Here is a 27,722-nt window from a genome sequence, read left to right as displayed (position 1 = left end):
TGGGTCGGGAAGATCTGGAGAAGGAAATGGCAACCCACTCCAGTATTCTTGCCTGGAAAATCCCATGGACGGAGGAGCCTGGTAGGCTACAGTCCGTGGGGTCACAAAGAGTCGGACACGACTGAGCGACTTCACTCACTCACTCCTGTGCTACCGGGAGGGCAGCCTCTGGCATACAGCAGCTACCGCTGCTACCTTGATCTCTGGGGTTTCCTCATCTTTTCTCCACTGGAGAAGGCAGAGTTCACAGGCCCCCAGCAGAGCACATGGGGCTTCCTGGCCCAGAATCCCACACCTCTGCTCGCTGCCTGATAGGCAAGAGGGGAAAGAAATACAAGACACAGGCTTACTGGGAGTATAAAAATAGGACTTTTTTTTCCTCATAATCACATCAATTATCAAAGAAAGAAACAGTATGTAACAAAAATACAAAGCTCTGGTGGATTTTTTTGTCTGTTTTTTTTTTTTTTTTTGCCCCTCACCCATCCCTCCCACACAGCTGCTTCCCAGGGAGCCCCTGGCTGAAGCCTGAATGCTGTCCCTGGGTCGCCCTGGGGCTCAGGAGAACCGGTGGTCTAGGTCCCTCTGGGAGCTGGCCGAGTATGAGTAGGCCTTGCCCAATACCAGGCGGTCCCGAAGCAGCTTGAAGAAGGCGTAGTAGTTGCTGAAGAGGATTAGCGCCAGTGAGATGGTCTGGTGCCACTTGTCGGAGGACATTAAGGAGTATAGCTGGTAGACGATGACCGCGCCCTCCAGCAGCAAAAGGATGTTCAGGATCCGCAGGGGTTTGCTGAAAAAGAACTGCCCAGGAAAAGAGTAGGCATGGACTGGAAAGCAGGCTCCAGAAATCTGCCTCTTGGATGGGGGTTCTGGGTGGCCAAGGAAGGGGTCAAGCTCTTGGGGCCCCATGCAGACTTGGGTGGGGAGCTGGCCTTCGTAGGGTTGGCTATGGACCTTGTCATCTCTCTGCCTTTATTTGTGGGCCACTGCCTCCCTGGGACTTCCTGGTGGTCCACTGGTTAAAACTCCACCTTCCAATGCAGGGGGCATGGGTTTGATCCTGGTCAGAGAACTAAGGTCCCACATGCCGTGGGGTATAGTCAAAAAAACAAAGACTACTGCTTCCTACATGGTTGTTTAAGATCCTGATCAACTTCTACCTTTTCCCAGCAGCTTTTCTTGAGGGGTCTGGCTTGCCCTATCAGACTTTTCTGGTTGAAAAGCAGTATGTGACCTTCTGGGTACTGTCAGGCCTGAACAATGTAGTATCTTATCACAGACATGTAAAGTTATTATAGACTCCACAGCCTGAGTCCCACTATTGTGTGTGCAGCATTCCTCAGCTGGGCCAGAAGCTTCCAGGGAACACGGACACATATCACTCTTACCTGATGTCCACAGAGCAAGGTAGAATATAGAGGACTAAGAAAAATTTTCTGATTAATTTAAAAGAACGATCAATGTCCAGGGTTCATGATTCTGCAGGGGCCAAGGTACCTAAACCTCAAGAACTAATTATAGCTCCACCTTCAACATCAACAAACTTTCCTTCCTTGGAGTATCTTGGCTATTCTTAGCCAATGACTTTTCTATACAACTTCTAGAATTAGATTGACAAGTTCCAAATCAAACAGATGAAAAGTTGAAATTTTTATTGGATTTGTATTGAATTTATAGATTAAGTATAATATTGAGTCTTCCAATTCATGAACATGGTATAATTCTTCATTTATTTAGGCTTTTAAAATATCTTTCAATAAAGTTTTATAATTTTCTCCATTAAAAAAAAAAAAAAAAAAAAAAAGAACTAATTATAGGATGGAAGGAGGAGTGGCAAGGAACAGGAGTCCAAGAGACCAGCAAGCCAGGCTCAGCTCTGTACCTGATGGTTGCAGGACCTTGGGCAGGTCCCCTTCCTGTCTGGACCTCAGGTTTCTCTACTGGGAAATAAAGAGATAAGCCCAGATCTATGGTTTTTCAAACTGTGTTCCTTGGAGCCTCAGGTTCCAGGGGGGTCTTCTAGGAGCTACTGCAGTGTTGAGTGGGACATGAAAGGAGTTTCAACCCTTTCAAGCAGAGCTGCACTGAGAGGTCCTATATACTGAACTTTAGTTTGACTGTGTTGGAAGAAAGAATTCTGACAATAAAATAAGTAAATGAAATTCACCAGCCTAGATAATTTTGAGCAGTCCTTTCCATTGTGCTGAGTCTGTGAGTCAATATCATTAGTTCCCAGGTTTCCCAGTAAGGCATCCTTGGAACAAGTTAAACTCTCTGAGTCAATTTCATACCTAAAAACTGGGACAGCCCTGGTACTTCTCTCTTACACAGGGTTCTGATGTAGCCTGAACGGGAGGGTACATGGGAAGTGCTGACCACAGGGCCTGGCACACAGTAAGAAGGATGCCTGTAAGGATTTTCACCACCAAGAACCCCTCCTTTTGTTGTATTATCTTCTCCATCCAAAGTTTTCAAAGATCTGGTGGTACCAAGTGTGCTGTGGTGGTAAGTGATCATCTGTATGACTGTCCTTGGGTTGCACGTGTGCAGTGTCTTCTTTTGGCTTCGGGAACTACGGAAAATAGCCTTCTCTTGCTATGATATCACCTTCCTGCCCAGCTGGCCCTCCTGCTCTCTAGATCAGGCACCACCCCTCCTTCCCAGCGGAGGAGACTCACGTGGAACCGGAAGTGGGAGACGTCGGAGGGAATGGCCACGTTGTAGTGGCCCACTGCTTTGTAGACATTCTTGCTGTGCTTCACCAGCACTCCCTGTGGCCACATGCATTCTTCAGTCCACCTGGAGGCACAGTCCAACAGAACCCCTTATGTCCAGCTCACCCACACGAGGGGACGTGGACAGACTGGGCATGGGGGGACCGCCAGGGCTCTATTCCCATTTCTATCACGTAGCTACCACGTAGCTACAGTGACTTTCCTTTTCTGGGTCTTAGTCACCTCTTCTGTAAAATGAGTTAAGAATCACAAGAAATTCACTGCACTGCAGTCAGAAGGTTTAGGGCTGACATTCATGTCTCTGACAGATCTCAAGAAAACCCTTTCCCCTCTTCCCTCGGGTCATCTTCTTCATCTGGCCTCCAGTCAGCCTCACCTCGAGCCTCCAGGCAGTCCACTGCACAACTAACTGCCCGAGTGGTCTTTGTAAAACACCAAGCTGAGCCTGACTAGTTCCTCCTCAAAACCCTTTGAAGGCTTTCCAGTGCCATTGGAGTCAAGCCCCAAGGATGTGTTCTGGCCTCCGAGGGAGGCCTTCCATGACCCCTACCACACAGCGCCTGCTCAAGCTGCCCAGAACTGCCTCTAGTTCCTCCAGCATACCTGACTGCTCCTGTCTCTGTCTCTTCATCAAGGTGCTCCCTCTAGCTGCAATGCCCTTCCTGACACCTTATCCTTCTGGCAGGCTCTATGTCATCTTTCAAAACCCAATATCCTTCAGAAAGTCTTTGTCAAACTCCCCCCAGAGTTCAGCATCCTTTAAATGGTCCCTGAAGCTACTGCTATTGGTCCACTTTCCCCAATGTGTTGTCATTTATTTATTTCCCTGCATCCCTCACTAGTCTGGGAGGGCTGAAGGGAAGGGATGGCGTCCAGCTCATGTCTGTGTCCTCAGAGCATGCCACACAAGAGGCCTGGCGCAGAGAGGCCCCCACAGGGCATGTGAAGAAGGTTGTGAGACCAGTGAATTTTCTTCCAGTGTTCTTTGAGATCTCCTAGGAACTCCAAGGGTCCTGGGCCAGTGAACTGAGAATCACTGTCTCCAAGAAGCTCAATCTCATTGAGCTATTGATTCTTTCATTCAAAAAAGTGACTGGGAAGACCCAGAGGAATCGGGTGGAGAGGGAGGTGGGAGGGGGGATCAGGATGGGGAATACATGTAAATCCATGGCTGATTCATGTCAATGTATGACAAAAACCACTACAATACTGTAAAGTAATTAGCCTCCAACTGATAAAAATAAGTGGAAAAAAAAAAAAAGTGACCATGTCATTTCTCAGGTTTGATCCCTGGGTTGGGAAGATTCCCTGGAGTAGGAAATGGCAACCAGCTTCAGTATTCTAACCTAGAAAATTCCATGGACAGAGGAGCCTGGAGGGCTACAGTCTAAGGGGCCACAAAAGAGTCAGACACAGCTGAGTGCACACACCCCCCCCATGTCATATGTAACAACATGGATGAAACTCACAGAGAATACGCAGAATGAAAGAAGCTGGGCCCAAGAACATCTATTCTATGATTTACTTTATGTGTAGTTGTAGAATAGAGAAAACTAGCCTATGGTGAAATGAAGTGAAAGATGGTTGCCAGAGGGAGGGGTCTTTGGGAAGGGCCAGGAGGAAATTTTCTGATTGGCTGGAAATGTTCTGTATCTTGACAGGGGATGGGTTGCATGGTGTGTATGACTTTCATCAAAACTCAGAGAATTGTGTACTTTTTAAGACTTATACATTTCAACTATAAGGAAATTTTACCTTAAAAAAAAAATATACACAAAAAACACAAAAAATCTGCTGAGGACCTATCACAAGCCAGGCATTTTGCCAAGAGTGAGGAGATGGCCAAGTGCTTGATAGACAAGGACCCTGACCTCCAAGAGCTTTAGTCCTGGAATGACGGGCAAGTAACCAAGCAAACACAGCAGAAAGTGTTAGGTGCAATGCTCATGGTTCTGCGGGGGTGGGGGAGCGCAGGCAGAGCAGGGACACTGAACCTATCCTGCAGGTGGTAGGGAAAGGGTTCCTGGAGGAAGCCATGTGCTAAAGGATGAATAGGAATTAAGCAGGAAAAGAAAGTTGGAAAGGCCATTTAAGGCAAAACATGTATTAAATGCAAAAGTCTGAGTATGGAAGTACAGACAGAATTTGAGGATCTGAAGAGACTGGGTCTGGCTGGAGCAGAAGATGAGTCGGGTTAGGGGAAGAGATGAGGCAGAAAAGGCTGGCAGGAGCCAGTTCATCATGAGATGCCATGTGAAGGAGCTTGGATCTTACCTGCAGACCATGGTGAGCCATGGACAGGTTTATCCTTGTATTTAGCCATGTACTATCTTTCTCTTTCCCTTTCCTCTCAGAACCTTAAGCCTAAGTCAAGCCCCACTTCGGCCCATTTGGCAACACCCATCTGCTTTCTGGACCACCTGGATAGAGGAGGGACCTTGACTGGCACGGAGGGCCAACATTAGGAGGCTGAGCCTCTGTGGCCTCCCTCCACAAACCTGTCCTGGGGGCCTCTTCTCCGCCAGGCCTTGTGCTGGGCCCAAGACTCAGATGTGATACAGGGGTGGTCCCAGCCTTGAGGAGCTTCCAGTCTAATGTGGGAATACAGACAGGAAAATTAGCATAACTGGGGTGAAAATACTATGAAGAAGGGCTGTAGAAATGCTAAGCACCAGCAAGGACGTCAGGCTGAGGGGAGGACAGCCCGGCCCCTCGGGGCTCCTGAGCATGGTGACATTGGCCTCTGCTCTGACTGCAATGCCATCCTGCAGCTGGGCCTCTCACCCCACTCAACTAACTCTTCGGGTACACGGTTATCACCCGCACCAGCCTGAGTACTCCTCAAGGGGTCTCATCTTAGCTCTTTCCTCCTGCAGCTTTCTTCCCTGGCCAGGTTATGTCATCATAAAACAGAGCACCATATCCTGTTAATCAAACTGAGGTTTCTAAGGCACACCTTGGAATGGGTCCCTCCACTGTTCAAAACCTCTCTCCCTAGAGGTCAAAGTCCAAGCTCCTCTGTCCAATACACAGAACCAAATCTGGGACGGATTAGGTAGATGCAACGCTTGCTGAAAGAGTAGATGAGCCAATGACTGGATGGATGAGTGAGTGGAAGGAGGGAAGTAATGAATGAATGAATGAATGCATGAACAGATCAGCCAATGAGTACATAAGTCAGCGAATGAGAAAGTCGACAAGTCTATGAATTTACCACCTGCCCCCTTTCTATCTCCAAGACACTGCAAGTTACCCAGGGACAGGGGGCATGTCCTTCCTGGGCCCTGCCATATTCTACTCTGGCCACGAGGCCTAGCATATAAGACATGCTCAGTAACTATTTGCTGACTGACTGAATGAGTTGATGGCGAGGGCCGGGAGGCGCTGGGGTGGGGCAGAGAAGGGCAGACTCACGGGTGCTGTAGCACGTTGGAGCACAGCGCCGGGTCCACCTTCTGCCAGCAGCCCAGGTGGGCAGCGGCCTTGTGCAGCAGGTCGCAGTAGCTGGCAGGCAGCAGGTGCTGCATGAGGATCACCGAGGTGCTGATGGACACCAGCAGGAAGAGCTCGCAGGACCAGCGCTTGTCATAGTAATGTGTGTTCTGGAGGCAGCGGGAGGTGAGTGAGACCACAGACACCCATAACGGCCTCACGCCCTCCCCTTCCCTGACTCCCTCTTTCCTCGGAGATCAGGACAGCCCTAGACAGACCTCGGGGTGGCCTGAGACCAAAGATCAAACACCTAACAAAGGCAGCTTAATCATGGGCTTAAACCCTGTGCCCACTACTCAGCTTTCTCTTTCTTTTTGGGGGGGTAAGAAGTAGATATATTCAGAGAGAAATACACTTCACAGAATCTGGGCCAACCTAGAAGGCAAGAGGCCTCAGTTTTCTACAAAGAAAAATCACTCTGAGCCAGAGAACAGGTCCTGGGATTCAACAGAAATGAGCTCAAATCTTGGCTCCACTGCTTAGTCACTATGTGACCTTGGGCAAGTCACTTTACTTCTCTGCAGTCTAGCTTCCTCATCTGGCAAATGAGGATAGGAGTAGCCACCTCTGAGAGGCGTGAGGAGGATAATACTACTCAAGAAAGCTCTAGCATGTTGCCCAATAGATGTGAAGTCTTCTCAACCCCCAATCCGTCAGTGCAGCCCGTCCTGGGAGAAATGCAATGAGCTGGCTGGGGATATGCCTTCCCAGATGGCCACACAAGGCAGAGAGGGAGCATGGGCTTTTGGAGTCATCCAGATCTGGATGCATCTGGTTTTTGGACTTAATAATAGAGAGGGACGCTGCGATGTGCCTGGGCCAAAACAGCCACACTGGAATACAAAGTGACTCCTTTGTATACAAAGTATACTCCTTTTCAAGTATCATGAACAACATGCTGTGGGCCCCTCACTGGCTGGGTGACCTTGTGCGGGCCACCTTCATTCAGCAAGCCTTGTCTTTTCCATTCTGAAATGGAGGCATTTGTGGTCGACATGTATGTCCTGCTATATATTTAAAATGGATAACCCACAAGGACCTACCGGGTAGCACAGGGAACTCTGCTCAATGTTATGTGGCAGCCTGGATGGGAGGGGAGTTTGGGACAGAAGGGATACATGTGTATGTATGGCTGAGTCCCTTTGCTGTCCCCCTGAAACAGTCACATCATTGTTAATTCACTATACTCTAATACAAAAGAAAAAGTTAAAAAATATATATATAAATAAATAAAAGGGAGGCAGTAGTCACTCTGGCCCTCGAGAGAACAGATGGAAATCATCAAGAGCAGCAGCCTCGTTTCTGCAAGCAGGAGGGCTCCTGGAGCATAGGCAGCAGGTGAGGCCCCGGGGAGACCCCTCCCCTCCCTGGGTTAAGCTACGCACCTTCACGAACCAGACAGGCACAAAGGCCACGTAATAGGCGCTCAGCATGGCGCTGACCAGCACCTCCTTCATGCGCCAGTTGAAGTCCATCTTGAGGAACTCCACCTCGCTGCGGATGAGGCTGGGCGACAGGCAGCAGGCGTGGGTGGGCATGGCCTCCGGGCCGTACAGCTGCTTCGTGTGCTGCTTCCACGTCTCCCGCAGTGTCAGCAGGTAGTCCCGGCTCCGCGCCAGGCCACTGACCGCCTCCCGGGGACCCATGGAGGCCATGTGGCTGAAGAGGTTTGTCTTGCGGAGGTCACAGTTCAGCTGCAGGAACGGAATGTACATCCCAAACCTGCTGGGGAAGACAGTGGTGAGGGCAGGCCTGGCCATGGGCCAGGATCCCAACCTTTAACCACCCAGGGAATCTTCTTTCCTCCTGGGCTTTAGCTGTCCTGGCTGCTCCGAGGGGAGACTCTACCTGTCCTTCTAGCTAGCCAGCCTCCCAGCCAATGATCAGTCATTCAACACCAGTGTTAGCCCTGAGCAGGGAATAAGCCCTGTATGGAGTGGTGGGAATACGGTAGGAGGCAAGACCTGAGTCTCAGCCCTCCGAGTCTACTGCTGCCCAGCAGCAGTCACAATAGCCCACATTCCCTGGGCACATCCTGTGCTCCAGATACTATACTAACTGCTTTACACACACTTTCTTCTGTTTCTCCTGTGTTAGGTACTATTATCTTGTGCCCTTTTCAGCAGAGAAAGCTGTGGCTCAGAGAGGTGGAGGAGTAGCTTTGGAAAAGTCACACAATTAGTAAGGAAGCAACAGAGCTGGGATTTAAATCCGGAACTGTCTGGTACCCGCGATCAAGACAGACACTCAACAAATGAAAGCAATTCATGAATTAAAAATGTACATGGTACCACAAAAGGGAGGTAAGATGTGGCCAAGGGTGCCTGTAAAGGCAGCTCTTAAGTTTACAGAGGGGGACAGTTCAGGAACAGTATTTGTTGTGTGTCTAATATGTGCTAGGCAATGAAATAGGCCCTTAAACAGTATAAACCCCTTCCTCTGAGGCGTAACCTTAAGTTAAAGGATGGATTGTATGGCTAATATAATTTAAGGAGAAAATTAGATAGACTCATAACTAGGAAGAGTAGATAACTAAGCCAGGTAAGTGCCAAGCACAGCACATAGAATATCCTTACAGGTTCTCTTTATAGGCATTCCTTGTTTTAGCTCATGCTATGCTATATCCATCGCTTCAGTCATGTTTGACTATTTGCAACCCTATGAACTATAGTCCACCAGGTTCCTCTGTCAATGGGATTCTCCAGACAAGAATACTGGGACTGGTTGCCATGCCCTCCTCCAGGGGATCTTCCCAACCCAGGGATGGAACCCATGTCTCATTATGTCTCTTGTATTGGCAGGCAGGCTCTTTATCACTAGTGCCACCTGCCAAGCCCTTCAGTTCAGTTCAGTCGCTCAGTCATGTCCGACTCTTTGTGACCCCATGAATCGCAGCACGCCAGGCCTCCCTGTCCATCACCAACTCCCGGAGTTTATTCAAACTCATGTCCATCGAGTCGGTGATGCCATCCAGCCATCTCATCCTCTGTTGTCCCCTTCTCCTCCTGCCCCCAATCCCTCCCAGCATCAGGGTCTTTTCCAGTGAGTCAACTCTTCGCACGAGGTGGCCAAAGTGTTGGAGTTTCAGCTTCCAAGCCCTTAGGGCCTCTCAATTCCCCAGGTCCTCAGACATAGCTCTAGAAGGGTCCTTGGGCTGCCAATGAGAATTCTACTTTTCCTTATCTATAGTAATGTTCTCTTCCTTTATTCTGAACTTCCAAGAGGGGATATAGTGTTCTTGGGCACTCATCTAATTAGCCTCTTTGGGTTTTTGCTTTCTGATCTATCTAATGGGAATGCTACTACTTTCCCTCCATTAAGGTTAAAGTAAGATAACAGATAGGGCTTCCGTGGTGGCTCAGATGGTAAAGAATCCACCTGCAATGTGGGAGACATTGCAGTACTCTTTCCTGGAGAATCCCCACAGATAGAGGAGCCTGACAGGCTGCAGGCCATGGGTCACAAAGAGTCGGACACGATTGAGCGACTAAGCACAGCACAGCACAAGATAACAGAGAATTTTGGTCAAGAGCATAATCTTTGGGATCAAACAGGCCAGTGTTAAAACCCCAGCTCTGCCACTTACTAATGCTGTGATTTAGGGCAAACTATCTAACGTCTATGAGCCTCAGTTTCCTTAACTTGCCTTAAGTGACATAGCTTGTATCGATTCTCTATGCTCAGTCAGGCATTATGCTAGTGTTTTCATAAATACTCTTTAGTTGTTAATCTTCGTAACAATGCCCAGCATGGTGTCTGGCCCAGAGTAGAAGAGCAGTACAACTTTGTTTAGAAAAGAAAGAGGCCAGTGATTCCGTGGGACAGAAAAGAACACTGAAATGGGATTCCCAAAACACTGCTCAGGATACTCGGTGGGAATGAGGGGGTGGGCACCTACATGACCACACAGGGCTCAGACTCAAACTTAAGGACAAGTACTTAAGAATTGTCCTGGCTTTGCCGCTAAGAAGTGCAGATACAGTTACATTATTTGATAACAGCGAATGGCTGCTCTGACAGGTCAAAAGTTAGAAACATCTTCACATGCAACATGGCAGATTCTCTTTCACCCTCTCCATCCAAGATGTGACAGTATCCATGTAGAAAGTAAATAAAGAAAAGTAGAAAATAAATTCGTATCAGCAAAAAGAACGGGAGTGGGGGTTATCAGTACATAAGTGATTCTGACAAATTTAGATGGCAGATGGAAACATGTTGACAAATGAGGAAGTCATCATCTAGAGCAGCATTGTCCAACAGAAATATGAGAGTCACATATATAATTTTACATTTTCTAGTACTCACAATAAAAAATGAAGAAATTAATTTTATACTGTTTTATTTAACCTAATATATACAAAATATTATCATTTCAACATATAAGATAATTATTTATGATATATATATGTGATATATATGAGATATTTTACTTCCTTTCTTTTTTGTTTTTTGTGCTAAGTCTTCAGAATCTGCTATATATTTTACACTAATAATACATTTCAATTAAAACTAGCCTATTTTAAATGTTTAATAACAAAAGGCAGCTAGAAATGACTAAACTAGATAGCATAGGGCTAGATTCGTCAAGAGAGGGCTACATTGGGGGCAGGAGCTGATCTGTCCAGAGTGACCCAACAGAGACTGGCTTGAAGTGGGCACCTTTGATGGAGGGTAGAAGTGAGAAGCAGGGCTGAACAAACTGGATTAAAATGATCTGTATTCATGAGTCATTCCCTTTATTCTCCAACACAACTTATACAACCTGTCCTGAAAAATTCTTCCCTAAAGAAACTGAATAAACTGGGAATTGAGGTCTTTAATGGGGGCATTCCAGAGCAATACCTCTCCCCTTTCTCATCTATGGGGGCCCATAGCCTAACAACTAGCACCTTATTCACTTGTCCTAAAGGAAAGTCTACAGGTCAGTGTGCCCTGCCCACATACTCAGAACTCCCAGTCAAACCTCCCATTCAGATATACAATGGCAGAGGGAGAAAAAGTGCATTCCAAGCTACTCAGTCCTTCACTTTTTTTTTTCCAGGTAAGAAGTGGATTTATTTAGAGAAAAACACTCCACAGACAGAGTGTGGGTCATCTCAGAAGGCAAGATCAGCCTCCACTCTTAACCAGACAACCAAAGAAACTAACTACACTTAGAAAACCAGCAACATGAAACAGAAAAACTGATTCAGTGGAAAGACAAAATTGAAGGGACACAAAGAGATTTTAAAAACAAGAACAGAATGCTATGAGAAAAGATCAATCAGAAAACAAGAGGCCTCAGAAATGAAAAATAAGATTGCTGAAAAAAATCTCAATAAAAAAGATGGAAGATATAGTTGAGAAAATCCCCCTAAAAGCAAAGTAAAAAGAGAGAGAAAGACAGATAGAGAAACAGAGAGAAATCAAGAGGGGAGGGAGGAAAGGAGAGGAAGAAAGGGAGATAGATGAAAAGGATGACGGACAATATAAGAGAAACAGATGACCAATCTGTGAGGTCTACCATCTGATGAAGAGACGTTTTAGAACAGAAGAAAATGCAAGGGGAGAAATCATCAAAGAAATAATAGAAGATAACTTCCCTGACTTGAAGAGATGCCCAAACCTCCCGATTAAAAAAGTCCTAAGGTACTGACAAGACAGAATGATAAAAGCTCCATATCAGACACATTCTTGCAAAATTTCAAATAATCAAAAGATAAATGGAATATTCCTAAAAGCTTTTAGAAAGGAAAAACCAAAGTCTCTTACAAAGTAACTGGAATCAAACTAGCATCAGACCTCTCATTAGAAATGTTGGCTGCTAGAGACAATGGAGCAACATCTTCAAAATTCTGAGAGAATATGAATTTGAACTTGGAAATCTATATTAGGCCAAACCATCAATCAACTATGAGGGCAGAATAAAGATATTTTTAGACATGCTAGGAAAAGAATGTATATACCTCCCACATACCCCTTATTAAGGAAATTACCTGATAATGTACTCCAGCAAAAGAAGGGAGAAAACCAAGAAAGAGGAAGACATGGGATCCAGGAAAAAGAGGATCCAACCCAGGAGGGCAGTGAAGGGAAGTCCCAGGCTGAGAGTTGTACAGCAGGCCTAAAGAGCAGCCACTCCAGACTGGAGCAGGAGGACGGAGGGCTCCAGGAGGGAGGTCTCTTGGGGGGAAATATGGACTCTAGGCAACAGGCAGCATGACTGACAGGCTGGATAAACTTAAGGGTATGTTGAAGGCCCATCATTCTTTTGTCAATGAGAAGAAAGGCAATTAGAAACTCCAAGAAAAATAAAAAGCTATATGAGAAAGTTACAATCTAAATATGAAGCAAACTAAAATGTGGCATGATTTTAAGCAATCGATGGAATGTAAGGAAAGAGAAACCATTTGCCCTTGACATTAGGAACATTCTTTTTTTAAGAGCCCCAAGATTAGAATTCAGGAACTACAGAGAAGGAATATCTTTCTATGCATACTACTTGGTCCTGCAGTGAATGACAGCTTCATACTCATAATAATATCAAGGCCACTTATTGGCTTTTAATCTTTAGAATTAGCCCAAAGAATGGAAGACTTAAACATGGCTATGCAGGAGAAGGTGAATGTCAAATGTGACCATATAAGAGTACAGCTGCCAGGAAGTGATAGGAGGAAGAGGGAAGCAAAAGCTGATGGGTAGGGCTCCGAATACAACATACTTACATAAAAGGGATTAAGACACTGGCTGCTGTTGATGGGATAAAAAATACTGGCATACTCACATTATTGAAAAACAGGACCAATAGGAAACTGAAAATAATAACTGTCAAATACTAGGAACAGCATGGATAGAAGGTGAACTAAACCTTCATCTGTCATTGCAGGAAATTGATGTATATGTGCATGTAGGGGTGTGTATGTGTGTGTGTGTGTGGTATGCTTGTATATACAGAACATTTATTCCCAGGATATATAAGAAAACAGAAACACTGGTGGTTACCTCCCAGAAGGGAAACTGGGTAGTAGCTGGGAAAGAGGAGTCAAAGGAAGGATTTCTCATTCTACATTCTTTAATACATTTTGCAATTTTAATGATGCAAATCTATTACCCCACTATAAAATCAATCAATAAATATCTAAAGAAATGAAAAAAAGCACAAGGATATTAGAATTATGGAGGTGACTCAAAAAACACTTAAAACCAAAAACAGTGAAAGAGGTTGCCTATGAGAAGTGGGACTAAAAATCTGGAGGGTAGAGTTAGAGGCTGTTTTCCATCGTAAGTTGTTTTTAGCTGTGCTGCACAGCTTGCAGGATCTTAGTTCCTCAAACAGGGATCAAACCTGTGCCCTTGACAGTGAAAGTGCAGCCCTAACCACTGGACCACCAGGGAATTCCCATCATCATCAGCTTTTTAGCACTACTGAATTTGATCATACATAATATATACTTGTCTCATAATAATAAAAACTCAAAAAGTTAAATAATATAACATAAAGCAAAACATGAACACTGGGTGGCATTTGAGTAGTGTCCAGAAAGGGTCAAATTAAGGCAATTTTTTTTTTTTTTTAATTTTTTTTCTTTTTTTTATACTACTCAGCCATAAAAAAGAACGAAATATTGTTATCTTCAGCAACATGGCTAGACCAAGGTTGTTATACTGAGTGAAGTCAGAAAGATTAAGACAAATACCATGTGAGATCATTTACATGTGGAATCTAAAATATGACACAAATGTACTTATTCACAAAACAGAAAGATTCACAGACACAGAAAACAAGTTTATAGTTATCAAAGGGGAAAAGGAGTGGGTGGAAGGGATAAATCAGGAGTTTGGGTTAGCAGATACAAACTACTATATATGAAATAGATAAACCATAAGGTCCTATAGCACAGCAAACTATATTCAATATCCTGTAATGAACCATAATGAAAAATAACATGAAAAAGAATATATAGAGTAAAAGAATATATAAATCTGAATCACTTTGCTGTATACCAGAAACTAACACAACATTGTAAAGCAACTATACTTCATCAATTAAAAAGACACAACTGCTATAGCTGAGATCTTTACAGAGACCAGTGATTCTCTTGAAAAGGAAGACAGGAAACAGAAGAGGAATTATGTATCAGTATCTCTTGAGAAGATGGATTTTTCACAGTTGCTCTCATCTTTCTCCAAATGAGTGTCTCATATACAATGAGAGTTGTTTCTGATAGGAAAGTTGCACCAAAGTGCAGAGGCAAATTTTTAAAGTTGAGAACCATGATGATGAAAGAAAAGAGTCGCAAGCTCACTCATAATCTTTTGAGGAACAATCCCAATGAATTCAAATGTGAAGGCAAAGCAGATGAGAGAAGGATCACCTAAGCTTTTGTGACAGGATGTCTTTAAGAGACAGTCTGAAGGAGGTTTCCTTTAAGAAAAAAAAATCGAGGGAATGAAATAAACATTTGTAGAGAAAAACAAAAATATCTGTAGACAAATAGTCAGGGGAGAGGGAAAGGGTATCTTTAGGCTCACAGAAAAGGCTTAATCAAATATAGCAAGATCCCTAAAATGATGTACAGGGAAAAGAGTAGCAAACACCATATATACTGTACCCTATGTGCCAGCCACTGACCTAAATGCTCTTAAATAGATTATTAATTTATCTTAAATCCTCCCAAAGTCCTATAAGGTACAAACTATTATTTTTCCCAATTTACAGATGCAGAAATAGATAAGAGAAACTTGCCTCAAGGTCCAACAGCTGGTAAAGGGAGACCTGGGATTAAACCCAACTGTCTCTAAAGCCAGATGACAAAACCAAGAATATTCATTAGAGAGAAGAATATAAAAAAATTCTTTTTAAATGGGTGATCTCTTGCAAAATGGCAAGAAACACTAGAACTAATTGGGGTAGGGGGATTCTTCCCCGGAAGGCCTCTGTCCCCCCTCCAATCTTTTGATTGAGATGAGAGGAGGAGCCCTGAGTGAGATGGAGGAGGAGCCTTCAACACAGACAAGGTTTGGAGCTGGAGCTGTAAAGAATGGGAAAGAGCAGGGAGGAATCAGAATCAATGGCAAGTTGATGTGTGAAGCGCAAATCTTGAGACTCGACGAATTATACATTCTCACCTGACTTAGGGTCTACTCTGTGTTAGGAAAAGATTCTCATATCTGTATAGATTAAGGTAAACAACTTCTCTGGGTATAAGAGTGGCCGAAACAAACAAACTACATCAATGATCAACAGACACAGGAAAGACCCATTCCTGCAGAGAATCGCATCCGAACGAGTACATTCCAAGGAGAAATAGGTTTTGCGGGGGGAGGGGAAGGAAGAATGGTCGAAAGGACAATTCCAAGGAGAGATAGGTTTTGGAGGGGAGGGGCAGGAAGAGTGGTCGAAAGGACAATTCCTACCTGCGCTAGTCCTCGCCCCCGCCCCCTCCCGAATTCTCTCGAAGGACCACAGAGGGATCTGGAGTGAAAGCCCAGAAGCTGCATCCGAGGAACGCGGCTTCCTGGGAGCCCCGGACATCAGACGCACGCCAACCCCCACCGATTTCGCTGCTCCCTTCAAATTAAGGCAATTTTTAACATTTCTTTCAGTACAACCCTGGAGGACCATTTGTTAATATCTATCTAAAATGTAAAACACGACTTTTGGTGCAGTAATTCTACTTCTGGGAATCTGTTATACAGAAATATCGGATAAATGTGCAAAGACGTATACAGAAAAATGTTCCCTGCCTCACTGTTTTCAACAGAGAAATGCTAGAAACAACTCAAAAATCCACCAATAGAATACAAAACAAAACAAACTGTGCAAAGTCTATTTGATGGAATACTATGAAGTGAAGAAGTGAAGTCGCTCAGTCATGTCTGACTCTTTGCAACCCCATGGACTGTAGCCTACCACTCTCCTCCATCCATGGGATTTTCCAGGCAAGAGAACTGGAGTGGGTTGCCATTTCCTTCTCCAGAGGATCTTCCCGACCCAGGGATCGAACCCGGGTCTTCTGTATTGTAGGCAGACACTTTACCGTCTGAGCCAGCAGGGAAGTCCTATGGAATACCAAGAGGCCATTAAAAAAATGAGGCAGACCCATATATAGTGCCATGGAAAAACATCCACATTATATGACCATGTGAAAATGTAATAAATTATACAATATCATGCATAGGGATTAATCCCATTTCTGTTTCTAAAAAAACGTATTGTGTGTACTTGCACAGGAAAAATGTGGAAGGATACAGTGCAAAATATGGTTTTCTAGAGGACTGAGATTATGTGGGGCTTTCATTTTCTATGTTAAAAGCCTCTGTAAAGTTTAATGTTTTTATATGACACACATATCTCTGACAATTAAAGCCCAGTTATAACTAAAGCAAGTGTGACTGGGCTCCGAGCATGACAGTGTCCTTTTGGTCACGCAGGGGAGACAGAGAGGAGTGTCCAGCTCTGAAAAGTTTCCCAGGGAACAGAGATGGACTGGTCTGAAGAAGTTCATGACCCAGAAAGCCCAGGGGTTGGGAAATGACTGTGAATGACCAGGCAGCCAGGAGCCTGCCCCAGGAACAGCCAGGGTGGAGATCTTGCCAAAGCTCTCCCCAGTTCCAGGCTAGGAAAGGCAGGCCTGGGCTTCTCCCAGACACCGTCTTCCCATCCTCAACAATCTGGGTTCTTGCAAGATGGAGGAAGTGGATGAGCAAAGCAGAGCAGACACACAGACAGACATACAGATACGCATGTGAAGACAGACATGCATGCACACACACACTTCATTCACAGACATCTGCACAGAAACACGCACACACACACAGATGTGTGCATGCACACAGACCTGGGGGAGGCACCGAGAGGTTACACAAACACCAAGATGCACAAACAAACAGAAAGAAGCAGAGAGAAAGGAAAGGAAGAGATAGCAAGACGAAGCCCGTGCATCCCTGCTCCGGAGCTGTGGGCGACACACCCAGATCTGAGCCCCCTTCTGACCTCCCCTTCGATGGCACCTTGGGGTAATTAGGCCTGCCGTCTCCGTTTCTGCTCCTGCAAAAGAAGGCTAATCGTCCCGATCTCAGGGCAGTGCTATCAGACAGTGTGATGAGGTTCTGTAGCTGCCTGCCTGTGTGTCGGCTGGGTACGGGGGGCTCGGGGCCCAGCCACTCTCGGGGCAGAGGTCAGGAGCAGGTGCTGGGCAGTGAGGGGTACTCACGGATAGCAGAGGAACAGGAGGTTCAGGAAGGAGTAGGTCCTGAAGAGGTGAATGAGGGAGCGGCACAGACTCCAGCCTGTTGCCGTGAGAACGGTGAAACGGGTGAGGAACAGCAGGATGGAGCGAAAGAGGGTGACCTTCCCCCTTTGAGAAGCCTGGGTCAGGGGAGATAGGATGGGATGGGGCCTTGGATGGAGGTCATGGGGGCTGTGCCCAAATCCCACCCAGCATGGCCCATGATTCCCCCCCTGCAGGGTGGGCAGAACCTGTCAAGGCAAATCCTTTCCCTGGACGCTCAGGAAACTCCAAGAGCCAACGGGATGAATACTCTTCAGCCGAGTTCAAAGGGAGCCCCCAAGCAAAGGCCTCAGGGATCAAGGGCTGGGTATGCCTCCGTGGTGCCCCCAGGGGGGAAAGGGGAGTCCCAAAGTCCCCGGGCCAGCCTCTGGGACCCAATCACCTCCTTCACGATGGACCCAATGAAGCGGCGGCCCAGAACGATGGTGGTCACCATCAGCAAGTTGAAGTCGATCAGGTGGAAATTCTGTCGGGGGCAGAGGCTGGGGGTCACATGGGCCCCCTGCCCATATATGGGCTTTTCACATACCCACCTCCCCCTACCCAGTCCTTTCCATTGGGACTGTCCCCACTCTCTGACCTTCACAGGCCTCCAGCTGAGTCAGACCAGGAAAATACCTAGAGGAGTGGAACAGGACCCAGAGGAGGGAAGTGGGACAGTCCCTGGAGACAAGAGAGTGGTGTGTGAGCCCTCCTGCTCTGCTCACCCGGCCCCTGCCCCGCTCCTGCACAGAGCTCATTCCTCTCCTTGAAATAACCATGTACGCCTGCTCCCCCACAGGACTTTAGACTCTGTGATCCTTGACACAAAATCTGAGTCAGATTCATCTCTGCTGCCCTTACGGTGTGTAGTGTGGTGCTGAGCACATCGGGGTGAGCGTTCAGATGTCATCGGTTCCTTTTTAGTCCTCCCATGCCCAGTGTGAGGCCAAACACACAGGGTGCTGGGCGAGATAAGCTAAACTGAAACCAAACGTGTCACTCACTCACACACGCGCACCCACAGCGGGGCCTAGCTGGGCACCTACCAGGGAGGTGTGGGAGGGCGGGTGGGAGGGCGGATACCACCACACTGTCTTGTAGATGTTGATGTAGTGGACGAAGAGGGCTATGAGCTGGCAGAAGAAGAGCTGCAGCTCAAACAGAATGCTGGCCTGGACTGGCAGCTCAGGGATCTTGCAGTGCTGCAGGGGCACGACCGTCTGGGTGGCCAGCGGCGGGCTGGAGAGGCCCGGCCCCGAACTGCTCCTGGGGGAGAGAGCGCATGTCATCAGGAGCTGACCGGAGAACCCTACGAGGAGGGGCTTCTGAGGCACGGGACCGAGGGGCAGGCACAGGACCGTGGGGCAGGCTCAGAAAGGCAGCCCAGGGCAAGGATGGATGGAGTCCGCCTACTTCTCCTGCCTCTCAAAGAAGCTGACAGAGCCTTTCCTTATTCCTCCCTCCTCTTATTCAGGCTTTCCAAGATTCCCCAGGAAGGAAAGGAAAGGTGAGGAGAAGGGGGCCCAGAGAGGGCAGACAACTTGCCCAATCCACCAGTGAATTAGGAGCAGAACTGTGAGTGGAGTCCAGGCCTTTGGGTTCATTATACTATGTCCCAAGGTATCTGTCCCAGGGACCGCCCTCACCCAGGGACTCTGCTTCTGCTCCCTGCCCTTTAAGCCTCCATCTGGCACCTGGGGTATCATATCCTAGGGCTCAGTCAGGGAGAGCTCTGTCCAGACTGCTGCTCTGAGCCCACAGGGAAGTGCAAGAGACAGCAAGTAGTTTACCTGGTGCGGGAACGGACACTGGTGACCGATGCGCTGGAAGTGTGGCCCCCACCCGAGCCCCCAGAGGATCCTGGCTCACAGAGTGGATTTCGACAGTAGGATGTCCTGTTGGGACCTCTTCGTCCTCCTGCGGGGCTCAACATAAGGTAGATCCTCAAGCCAGAGGGCATATATCAAGGATAACAACCTGGCGTCTCATTTGGTCACTCAATCACAGAGACCCATGATTGGTTCCCCTGCCTATCGCTTCAAAGGCATCTCCTACCATTCTCTGCCTTGACCCCATGCTTCAGCCAGCCTAGTCTTTGTCTCTTTGAGCAAACCAAGCTTACTGCTACCTTCTGCGCTTGCTGTACTCTCTGGAGAGCCATTCCCTGCCATTCTAACTCTCTATCTTATTGCCATTTTTCTTTTCACAGTTTACTCTTCATCTTATTCATTTGTTAACATATTTACTGCCTATCTTTTCCACTGGAATGGAAGGCCAGTGAGGTCTGTCTCTTTCACTGCTGTATCCCCTCCCTCTACCACAGTGCCCAGCGTAAGAGTAACTGCTCAATAACAACACATTGATGAGGGAATGAATCCAGCAAGGTAGATTACCCAGATTAGTAAATTCAGTTTACACAGAGTCACAGGTGGTATTGGGGTCTGAGTCCTGTGCTCTTTGAACCGGTATATGCAACTCCTTTGGGATACTACTACAAGTCCCTGTAGGCTTATGATTCCTCCAGGACCCAAGATCTGGCTTAATGGGCATCCTGAGCTCTCACAGTCAGGATTCAGGGCCTGAGCAAGTGTCAAGGGAGAATGGCATGGTTGTGAACCTAAAACATAGACCTACAACTTCTTTCTCTCAGTTGAGCAATCTAGCCCAAGTTCCCAGGTCCTGCAAAAAGCTCCTAGGCACCACCCCAGCCCCAAAGTTACGTGTGTGCTCAGTCACTTAAGTTGTTTCCAAAAGTTAATGTGTGTGTTCAGTGCGACCCCATGGACTGTAGCCTGCCAGGCTCCTCTGTCCACAGGATTTCCCAGGCAAGAATACTGGAATGGGTTGCCATTTCATTCTCCAGGGGATCTTCCCAACCCAGGGATCAACCCTGTGACTCCTGCATTGGCAGGCAGATTCTTTACCGCTGAACCACCTGGGAAGCCCAAAGTTAAAGCCTTGTTCATACCTCATGACCACATAGCAGCCTCCACAGACACACACACCCTCTGCCCTAGCTTCTCCGCCTGGAAGCTTTTCCCCAACGTTTCCAAAAAAGTTCTTGTCCAGGAACTCTGCCCGCGACCAGCCCCAGAGCCAAAGCTCTGTTCACGTGCTACTGTACCTGGCTTAGAAAACCCCACACAGGTACCCTCAGTCCAAATGCTCTACCCACACCCACTCTCCTCTCTATAGAAGCTCTACACCCACATATAGCCTCTCAGCCCAGAAGCTCCGCCTACACACAATTGTCAGCTCAGAAAACCCGCCCACAAGCCAATAGAAGCTCTCTGCCCAGAAGCCCGGCTCCAGAGTGGGCTCCCTTCATCTGGAAGGTCTCCTTTCCGCCCCACCTCCCCAGTACAAAGCCCCTACTGCCCAGAAAATTTGCCCCTGCAGCAGGGCCTACAGGCTAGGAGCCCCGCCCTTAGCACGAAGGCCACGCCCACGAGCAGCCCCGCCCCACTCCCGCCCAGGACAGTAGGTCCCTATTAAAGCCCCCAGGAACCTCCGCATTTTAGCAGTCCCGCCCACCCCTCGAATGTCCCGCCCCCACAACAGAAGCCCCACCCGCAAAACGACAGGAGGGGGCGGGGTCCCCCTGGGCCCAACATCCCCTCCCCCTCCTCTCGCGGGGATCCTGTCCGCGTGGGGGAGCAATTAGCAGCCTGGCCATCCTGACCCCGGAGCCCGCCCGTTCCCGGGCCAAGCCGGACCCGTGCCGCTCACCCATCTCCTCCCCCCGGCGCTCTCCGCTTCGCCGCCGCAGCTCCTGCGGGCAATATGTCGGAGGCGACGGCGGCCGAGAGAGGACTAACCGCTGCAGCCCAGTCCCCGGGTATCAGCTGCGCGCTCCCGCCCCGCCGCCAAATTTGCATACAAGGCGGGCTAGAAGCTGGGGGCGCGCTTCTTAAAGGGGCCGCCCTGGACAAAGGCATTGCCGCGCGCTCTTTGTCTCGCGGTCTCCCACGCCCTTCCTGCAAATGCAGCTGGAAAACCCGAGAGGGAGGAGAACCTATCTCCATCTCTTCCCTTGCCTGCCTTTTCCTAGCACCTTTTCAGGACCGAGGGAGGTGGCCAGAACCTCATCTCGGTTCCTGCATCCATGAGTCGTCCACTGGCTCCTCAAACTGATCGCGTCCCAAATTGGGCTTTCATCTTTCTCTTTGGCCTTACTGCTCTTAGTCCATCACAATCAAAACTTGGGAGTCATTTCCTCCTTTTCCTTCTACCGCCATATCCAGTCTTCCACCTAGTCTTCCTGACGCTCAGTTCAGTTCAGTTCAGTCGCCCAGTCGTGTCTGACTCTGCGACCCCATGGACTGCCGCTCGTCAGGCTTCCCTGTCCATCACCAACTCCCGGAGCTTGCTCAAACTCATGTCCATCGAGTTTGGACATCGAACCATCTCATCCTCTGTCGTTCCTTTCTCCTCTGCCTTCAGTCTTTCCCAGCATCAGAGTCTTTTCTAATGAGTTATCCCTTCGCATCAGGTGGCCAAAATATTGGAGCTTCAGCTTCAGCATTATTTCTCACTTCTGAGAATATGTGAGGAAGAATATCCTTCTTTCACTACATTAGTTCAAATCCTGATTCTGCCAGTTCCAAGACTTGGATTCCTGTTTCTTGCTCTTTACTGGTAACTTTCACCTTACAGGGCTTGGTGAGTATTAAATGAAATAATGCATGTAGAACAGAGTCTGTTTTGATAAATGTTAGCCGCCATTACTATTAAGATGTATGGCAAGCACTTAACACAGAGGGAGCTCTCAATAAATGAGCTGTTACTAGTAATTGTTATAATTTCTTCCCTCATAAGACTTCCAAGTTGTCTCCATCATCTGGTACCTCCCATCAATTAACACAATGTTTGGCATATAATAGACAACAATATTAAATTAACTAAATGATTTAGGTATTTAATTAATAGAAATTCACAAAGCTTACAGTTAAGTGGGAGGAGATGGGCATAAAAAATATAGTAAAAATCATTAGAAAGGAATGATTGTGATGGAGGAAAACAGGAAAGGGGGATGGGAGGTTGCAATTTTAAACAGGGGTAGTCAGTAGGTTTCACAGAGGTGACTTTTGAACAAACACTTGAAGGAAAGAGTGAGTCAGTCATGTAGATATCTGAAGGAAGGGGGCGGTCCAGGCAGAGGGAAAAAGTCATTGGAAGGGCCCTCAGGTACAAGCACCGAGCACGCCTGCTATGTTTAAGAAACAGCAAGGAGGCCAATGTGGCTTGAAATGGAATAGACATGAGAGTCGGACATGAGAAAGAATGGACCTGTGACTTTTACTCTGAATGAGATGGGAGCTACTGGAGGGCTTGAACTTCCTTTTTTTTTTTTTGAACTTCCTTTTTTAAAGAATCACTCCAGCTGTCCTGTGAGAATAGCCTGTAGGGCAGAGGGGTGGAAACAGGGAGACCAGGATGCTATGGCAGTGATCGTAGCAAGAGATATTGATGGTTTGTACAAGACTGAGTGAAATGAGTCATGGTTGGAGCCTGGATTTGAAGGTAAAGTCAACAGGATTTGTTGACAAATTTGGATAGGTGTGCGAAGAAACACAAATAGGTGTGCGAATGGAAGAAAGAGAAGATAAGGATTGCTTCATGGTTTTTAGCCTAGGCAAATGGAAATATGGATTTTAACGTATATACATCTGTTAAATTATAGAGCTATATTAATAACAAAGAGGCCTTCCTTTCTGGGGAAAAAGAGGGCTTAGGTAGGGAGAACAACTGCATCACAAAGCAGGTCACAAAGTAGGGTAGAAACCAGGGCTGAGATTTCTTTTTCTAGCCAAAGAAATTCTGGTTAGAAGAGCCGGTTCTGACCTCTTTAGAGTACTGAATTTGAAGTGTATCTTGTTAGTTACTGAATCCCCAACACCTGGCCACCACCTGGTAAGTGATAGGCATTTATTTGGGATCAATTCAGTTGAATTGAGATAGTGGCAAACTAGCTCTTGAAAGGAAGCCAGTTGGGAAGGGACGCTAAAGGATTTCGGGAATATTCCGTAGACAATGACTGAAGCTGGGCCATTCCTGGGAACTCATTTTAACTCAGGTCAATAAACATTTCTGAGCATCTGTTATATGTTGGCCACTGAGGATACAGAGGTGCTGCTCATTAGTGGGAGAGACACAGAGGAGAATCAATAAATTACGACCCAATGTGGTAACATCAGCAGTATGTACCAGGTACAGAGGTGGATAGAAGATGACTAACCTTGACAGGGGAGGTAATCAAGGGAAGGCTTCATAAGAGAGGACATCGGACCTGGTTTCTGAGAATAGGAGTTTGGCTGTTACATTCCTCAGGGTGGAAGCAATAGCTTGAGTCTGGTAATTGCCTTACTGGGGCTGGTGGCAGGGGAGTGTCTTGCTGTGCATCTACTATGTGGAAGGTATTTGACTTTGTACATGGCAAATACTCAGGAAATGTTTGCTGAATTGATTTTTTAAAAAACATTTAAAAATTTCATTTATTTAGTTTTGTTTGCACTGGGTCTTCATTGCTGCTCACGGGCTTTCTCTAGGAGCCACAAGCCGGGGGTTACTCTTTTTTGGGGTGCAGGGGCTCCTCATTGAAGTGGCTTCCGTTGTGGAGCACGGGCTCTAGGGCATGTGGGCTCAGTAGTTGCTGTTTATGGGCTCTAGGGCATGGGCTCAGAAGTTGTGGTGCACAGGCTTAGTTGCTCTGTGGCATGTGGGATCTTCCTGGAGCAGAATTCTTATCTACTGTACCACAAGAGAAATCCTGCTTAATTGATTTGAGGATGTTCAATCAACCCAGGGTATGGGGCGAAGGGCACTCAAATGGACCACTATGCATGTGACCCATTACCTGTGGCTCCTGCTCACCTTGTAAAGGTTGACTACTGATTTTGCCTGCCCAGAATTCATTCCTCTTTCTTCTGATATGAACACTCATTTTCCCTTGGGAATCTACCCTTCCTCCCACTCTCTCCATGAAGTTTAGGGTGGCTGCCTTAGTCTGCAGTTCCCGTGTGTGCAGATGCTCCTGGCCTGCCTGACAAATCAAAGCATTCCATCCCTGCCATGTCAGGCTACAGGGACTGGCTTGGGGGAGGGTGGAGGTGTGTTAGTGACCCAAGTTAGGCCAAATGAGATGCAATCCTAGGACCTTTGCTACAACTATTGGGCAATAAAATTTCCCCCCTGTGGGATGGCTAAGGAAGTAAAATATAAACTTGAAGTTCTTGGTGGTTATCTTGCCACCTTTCGGGGAGAACTTAGCTGACAATGAAAGAAACACAGAAAAGTTAGAGAATCAGGAGTCATTTTCTTAACAGCATCATTAGATCCAGGTATATCTGAAGTCTTTATGGACTTTTCTGTTACAAAAAGTCAGTTTGGTGTCTGACAATTGCTACCAAAAGAATCTAGAACAATATACACTTCCATCTCAGCATCTACTAGAAACATCTAGGGCCTTAATCCTTCTACATTTGCCTCCTACTACAGGCTCTGTGTAGAAAATAACTACGATGGCAGGATGTTCGTTGGGTTTTTGTCCTCTAGATCTGTGCCCACACATCTCAGCTGTTTTGTGACCCTGAGGCCCTCACTTCCCTCCTTCATTTCCTGATTAACTATGTATGTATGTCTTCATTTCCTGATTAACTTGCTCTCTATTGGCTCTCCCAGGAGACTTGAATTTTTGAGGAAATGCCACTGGCTCTGCGCCAGCCATGTGTCATTGGACATCAGGAGTTGGGATCTCTTCCTTGGTTCTGTTATTCTGGGACCAAGGTTGGCATGTCTGTCCTCAAGATCAGTTTTCGGCCTGGATTATGCAGACCTCTGGGGGTCCTGAAACCACAGCATAAGATACAATACTGCTTCCCGGAGTGTCAGTTTTATTCATAGCAATGTAAGGCAGTATTTTCAATATTAAAATATAGTTATCCAGAATACCTTCTCTGAGCCAGACTTACATGGAATCAAATCCTGGCTCTACCACTTACGAGCTGCATGACCCTAAGAAATTATTTAACTTCTCTGTGCCTCAGTTTCCTCAGTATAAAGTGAGGTTAGTATAACACACAGATGTAGAGAACAAACTAGTGGTTGCCACTGGGGAGAGGAATGAGGGGAGGGGCAAGATAAGGGCAGGGGTTGAAGAGGTACAAACTGCTATGTATAAATAAGCTACAAGGATGTATTGTACAGAACAGAGGATACAGCCAGTATTTATAACTTTTTGGGCGTGCTGGGTCTTTGATGCAGTGTGTGGGCTTCTCTTGTTGTAGAGCATGAGCTCTGGAGTGTGTGGGCTCAGGAGTTGCAGCACAGGCTCAATGGGATCTTAGTTCCCTGACCAGGGATAGAATCCACATCCCTTTCATTGGAAGGCGGATTCTCAACCACTGGACCACCAGGGAAGTCTTTGCTTATAATAACTTTAAATGGAGTATAACTGATAAAAAAGTTTTGAATCACTATGCTGTACACTTGAATATATTATCATAAAGCAACTACATTTCAGTTGAAAAAATATTAGTACCTATTTTAGGAGATTATGGTGAAGATCAAGTTAGACAGTGTAAAGTACTTAAAACATACCTGGTGTATAGTAAATGCTATTTAAGTATTACCTATTATTAAAACATGGATATATTATGAAGTAACAAGAAAACTAATGTGAATTTAAGATTGATGACTTTTGAAGAAATGTCACCTAAATTTCTGCCTCAGTTTCCCAGATTTGTCCTTTTTGCCAGCAAGAATACTTATACCTAATTTTTTTTTTTTTTACTACAAGAGAATCCAGATGTCTTCATGTTGTTTTAATTTCCTGGGTTATTCTGATTTCCACATATATGTTAATCTCCCCCAACCTTCCACATCTCAGAGACACTTACCCACTTATTCTCAGACATTTGTTCCCATCCATGTCTTATAATAGCTTATTAGAGACATAGTATGTGCAAGCTTGAGAAAATGTTGTATTTTGTTAGTTTTTCCAGTATAGATGGATTTGGTGTGTAACATATTGCAAGGATGGGGCGGGGGGGAGGGGGGGGGGTGGGGAATGGCAACAGAGAAAACAACATGAGCAAAGGTCCAGAGGTAAGCTATAGATTAAGTTCATATCACTTGAGGGTCTTGAATGCCACATGCTACATACAGTGAAGTGTTTAGATTTGGTTTCACCTAAGTCTGTTTCATCTGTAAAATTAGAGTAATTCCCACTTCATTGTGAGGATTAATGACAGACAGAAGTACACATACAGGAGGGTTGTCTGACATAGGAAATGCATAGCTGTCACTAGTAGCTGGGGTCAAGAAGGGGAACTTTAGGTAAGAGCAAATCATCCCACCTTTCAGAGTGGCCTGCAATTTAGTCTTTTGAGATCTTATTTTCACGCAATGCACATCTCAATCACCAGAGGGTGCTCGATACAAAGGAATCAGCTTCCAACCCCACACAAACACTGGTGGGCAGGGCTGGGCAGGGGGTGTGGAATTCTGGACCCGATCCAGAGCTTCTCCATGGTAGGGATAGGGCATGGAGCCAGGCACCCCTCTCTCTGGCTCTCTTGTTTCTTAGAGCCATCCCAAAGGGGATGGGGCATGCTGCTGAGAGCTACAGCTTTGCAAATATTCTGATGTAGATCTTTAGGATGGGGTGGGAGGTGGGGCGGTAGGGGATTAGAAGAGTGAGGGCCAGATCCAGTTTCTGTATTTCAATCAAAAGAGGCTTTCTTTCATTAACTCTGTTCATAAGGACTAAATTCCTTAGAATCCCCTGTGCCAGTCGTCCAGCTAGGCCTGGGCACCTTAGAAAAGGAGCTGGGGGCGAAGCATGAGGAATAGGGGGCATGGGGGAGAATGGGAGGCCGTGCCGCGCCTGACAGTCAGCCTTTAGAGTGGCGTCCACATTGCCCTGGGGCCCCAGCCTGTAGGTCTATTGGATAGGGCTGTGGGCCCTGGGCTTCTCCATCATGACTTACTAACCAAACATGTTTCATAGGATTTTTACAAAACCTTATCTTCTCCACTTACTGGTGAAATGGACTTATCTGTTACAGTTGTTGAAATGAAGGCCCAGAGATATATAGCAATCCAACCAAGATCAAGCACTGCTGAAGGGCAGAACTGGGCCTGGAAAACAGCAGGAGCCGCTCTCAGGGGCCTGGGAGAGGGAAGGCAGGCAGAGTAACAGCCTTCGGAACTACTGCAGCAAGCACTGGCTCTTGGCCAG

General features: G+C 46.7%; 1 protein-coding gene across 3 annotated transcripts; it reads right to left on the bottom strand.

The window, feature by feature from the left end:
* Nucleotides 1-350: 350 nt before the first annotated feature.
* Nucleotides 351-21,341, bottom strand: TMEM39B (transmembrane protein 39B). 3 transcript variants are annotated; one of them, XM_070459082.1, is made up of 10 exons: nucleotides 21,212-21,341; nucleotides 19,273-19,399; nucleotides 18,529-18,748; nucleotides 17,883-17,966; nucleotides 17,423-17,577; nucleotides 7,613-7,949; nucleotides 6,150-6,337; nucleotides 5,234-5,326; nucleotides 2,679-2,799; nucleotides 351-801 (listed from the first exon to the last, which is right to left on the bottom strand). In XM_070459082.1, the coding sequence occupies exons 1-10, from the start codon at nucleotides 21,213-21,215 to the stop codon at nucleotides 559-561; spliced, it is 1,572 nt and encodes a 523-aa protein (XP_070315183.1). In that variant the 5' UTR covers nucleotides 21,216-21,341; the 3' UTR covers nucleotides 351-558. The 3 variants fall into 3 exon arrangements, with proteins under 3 accessions (XP_070315183.1, XP_020751790.1, XP_070315184.1); XM_020896131.2 differs by lacking the exon at nucleotides 5,234-5,326; XM_070459083.1 differs by lacking the exons at nucleotides 19,273-19,399; nucleotides 21,212-21,341 and adding an exon at nucleotides 18,081-18,163 and having other exon boundaries at nucleotides 18,529-18,617.
* Nucleotides 21,342-27,722: the final 6,381 nt, after the last annotated feature.

Source organism: Odocoileus virginianus, chromosome 30 (genome assembly GCF_023699985.2).
Source record: "Odocoileus virginianus isolate 20LAN1187 ecotype Illinois chromosome 30, Ovbor_1.2, whole genome shotgun sequence".
Taxonomy (NCBI): domain Eukaryota; kingdom Metazoa; phylum Chordata; class Mammalia; order Artiodactyla; family Cervidae; genus Odocoileus; species Odocoileus virginianus.
This window is presented reverse-complemented; position numbering and strand designations above follow the sequence as displayed.

What these genes read in the sequence shown, in the direction of transcription:
- TMEM39B (XM_070459082.1), bottom strand. An exon ending in AGTGTCCGTTCCCGCACCAG is followed by an intron (nt 18,749 to 19,272) that starts GTAAACTACTTG and finishes TCTCTCCCCCAG; the next exon opens with GAGCAGTTCGGGGCCGGGCC. An exon ending in CTCCTGTTCCTCTGCTATCC is followed by an intron (nt 7,950 to 17,422) that starts GTGAGTACCCCT and finishes CTTCCCCAGCAG; the next exon opens with GTTTGGGATGTACATTCCGT.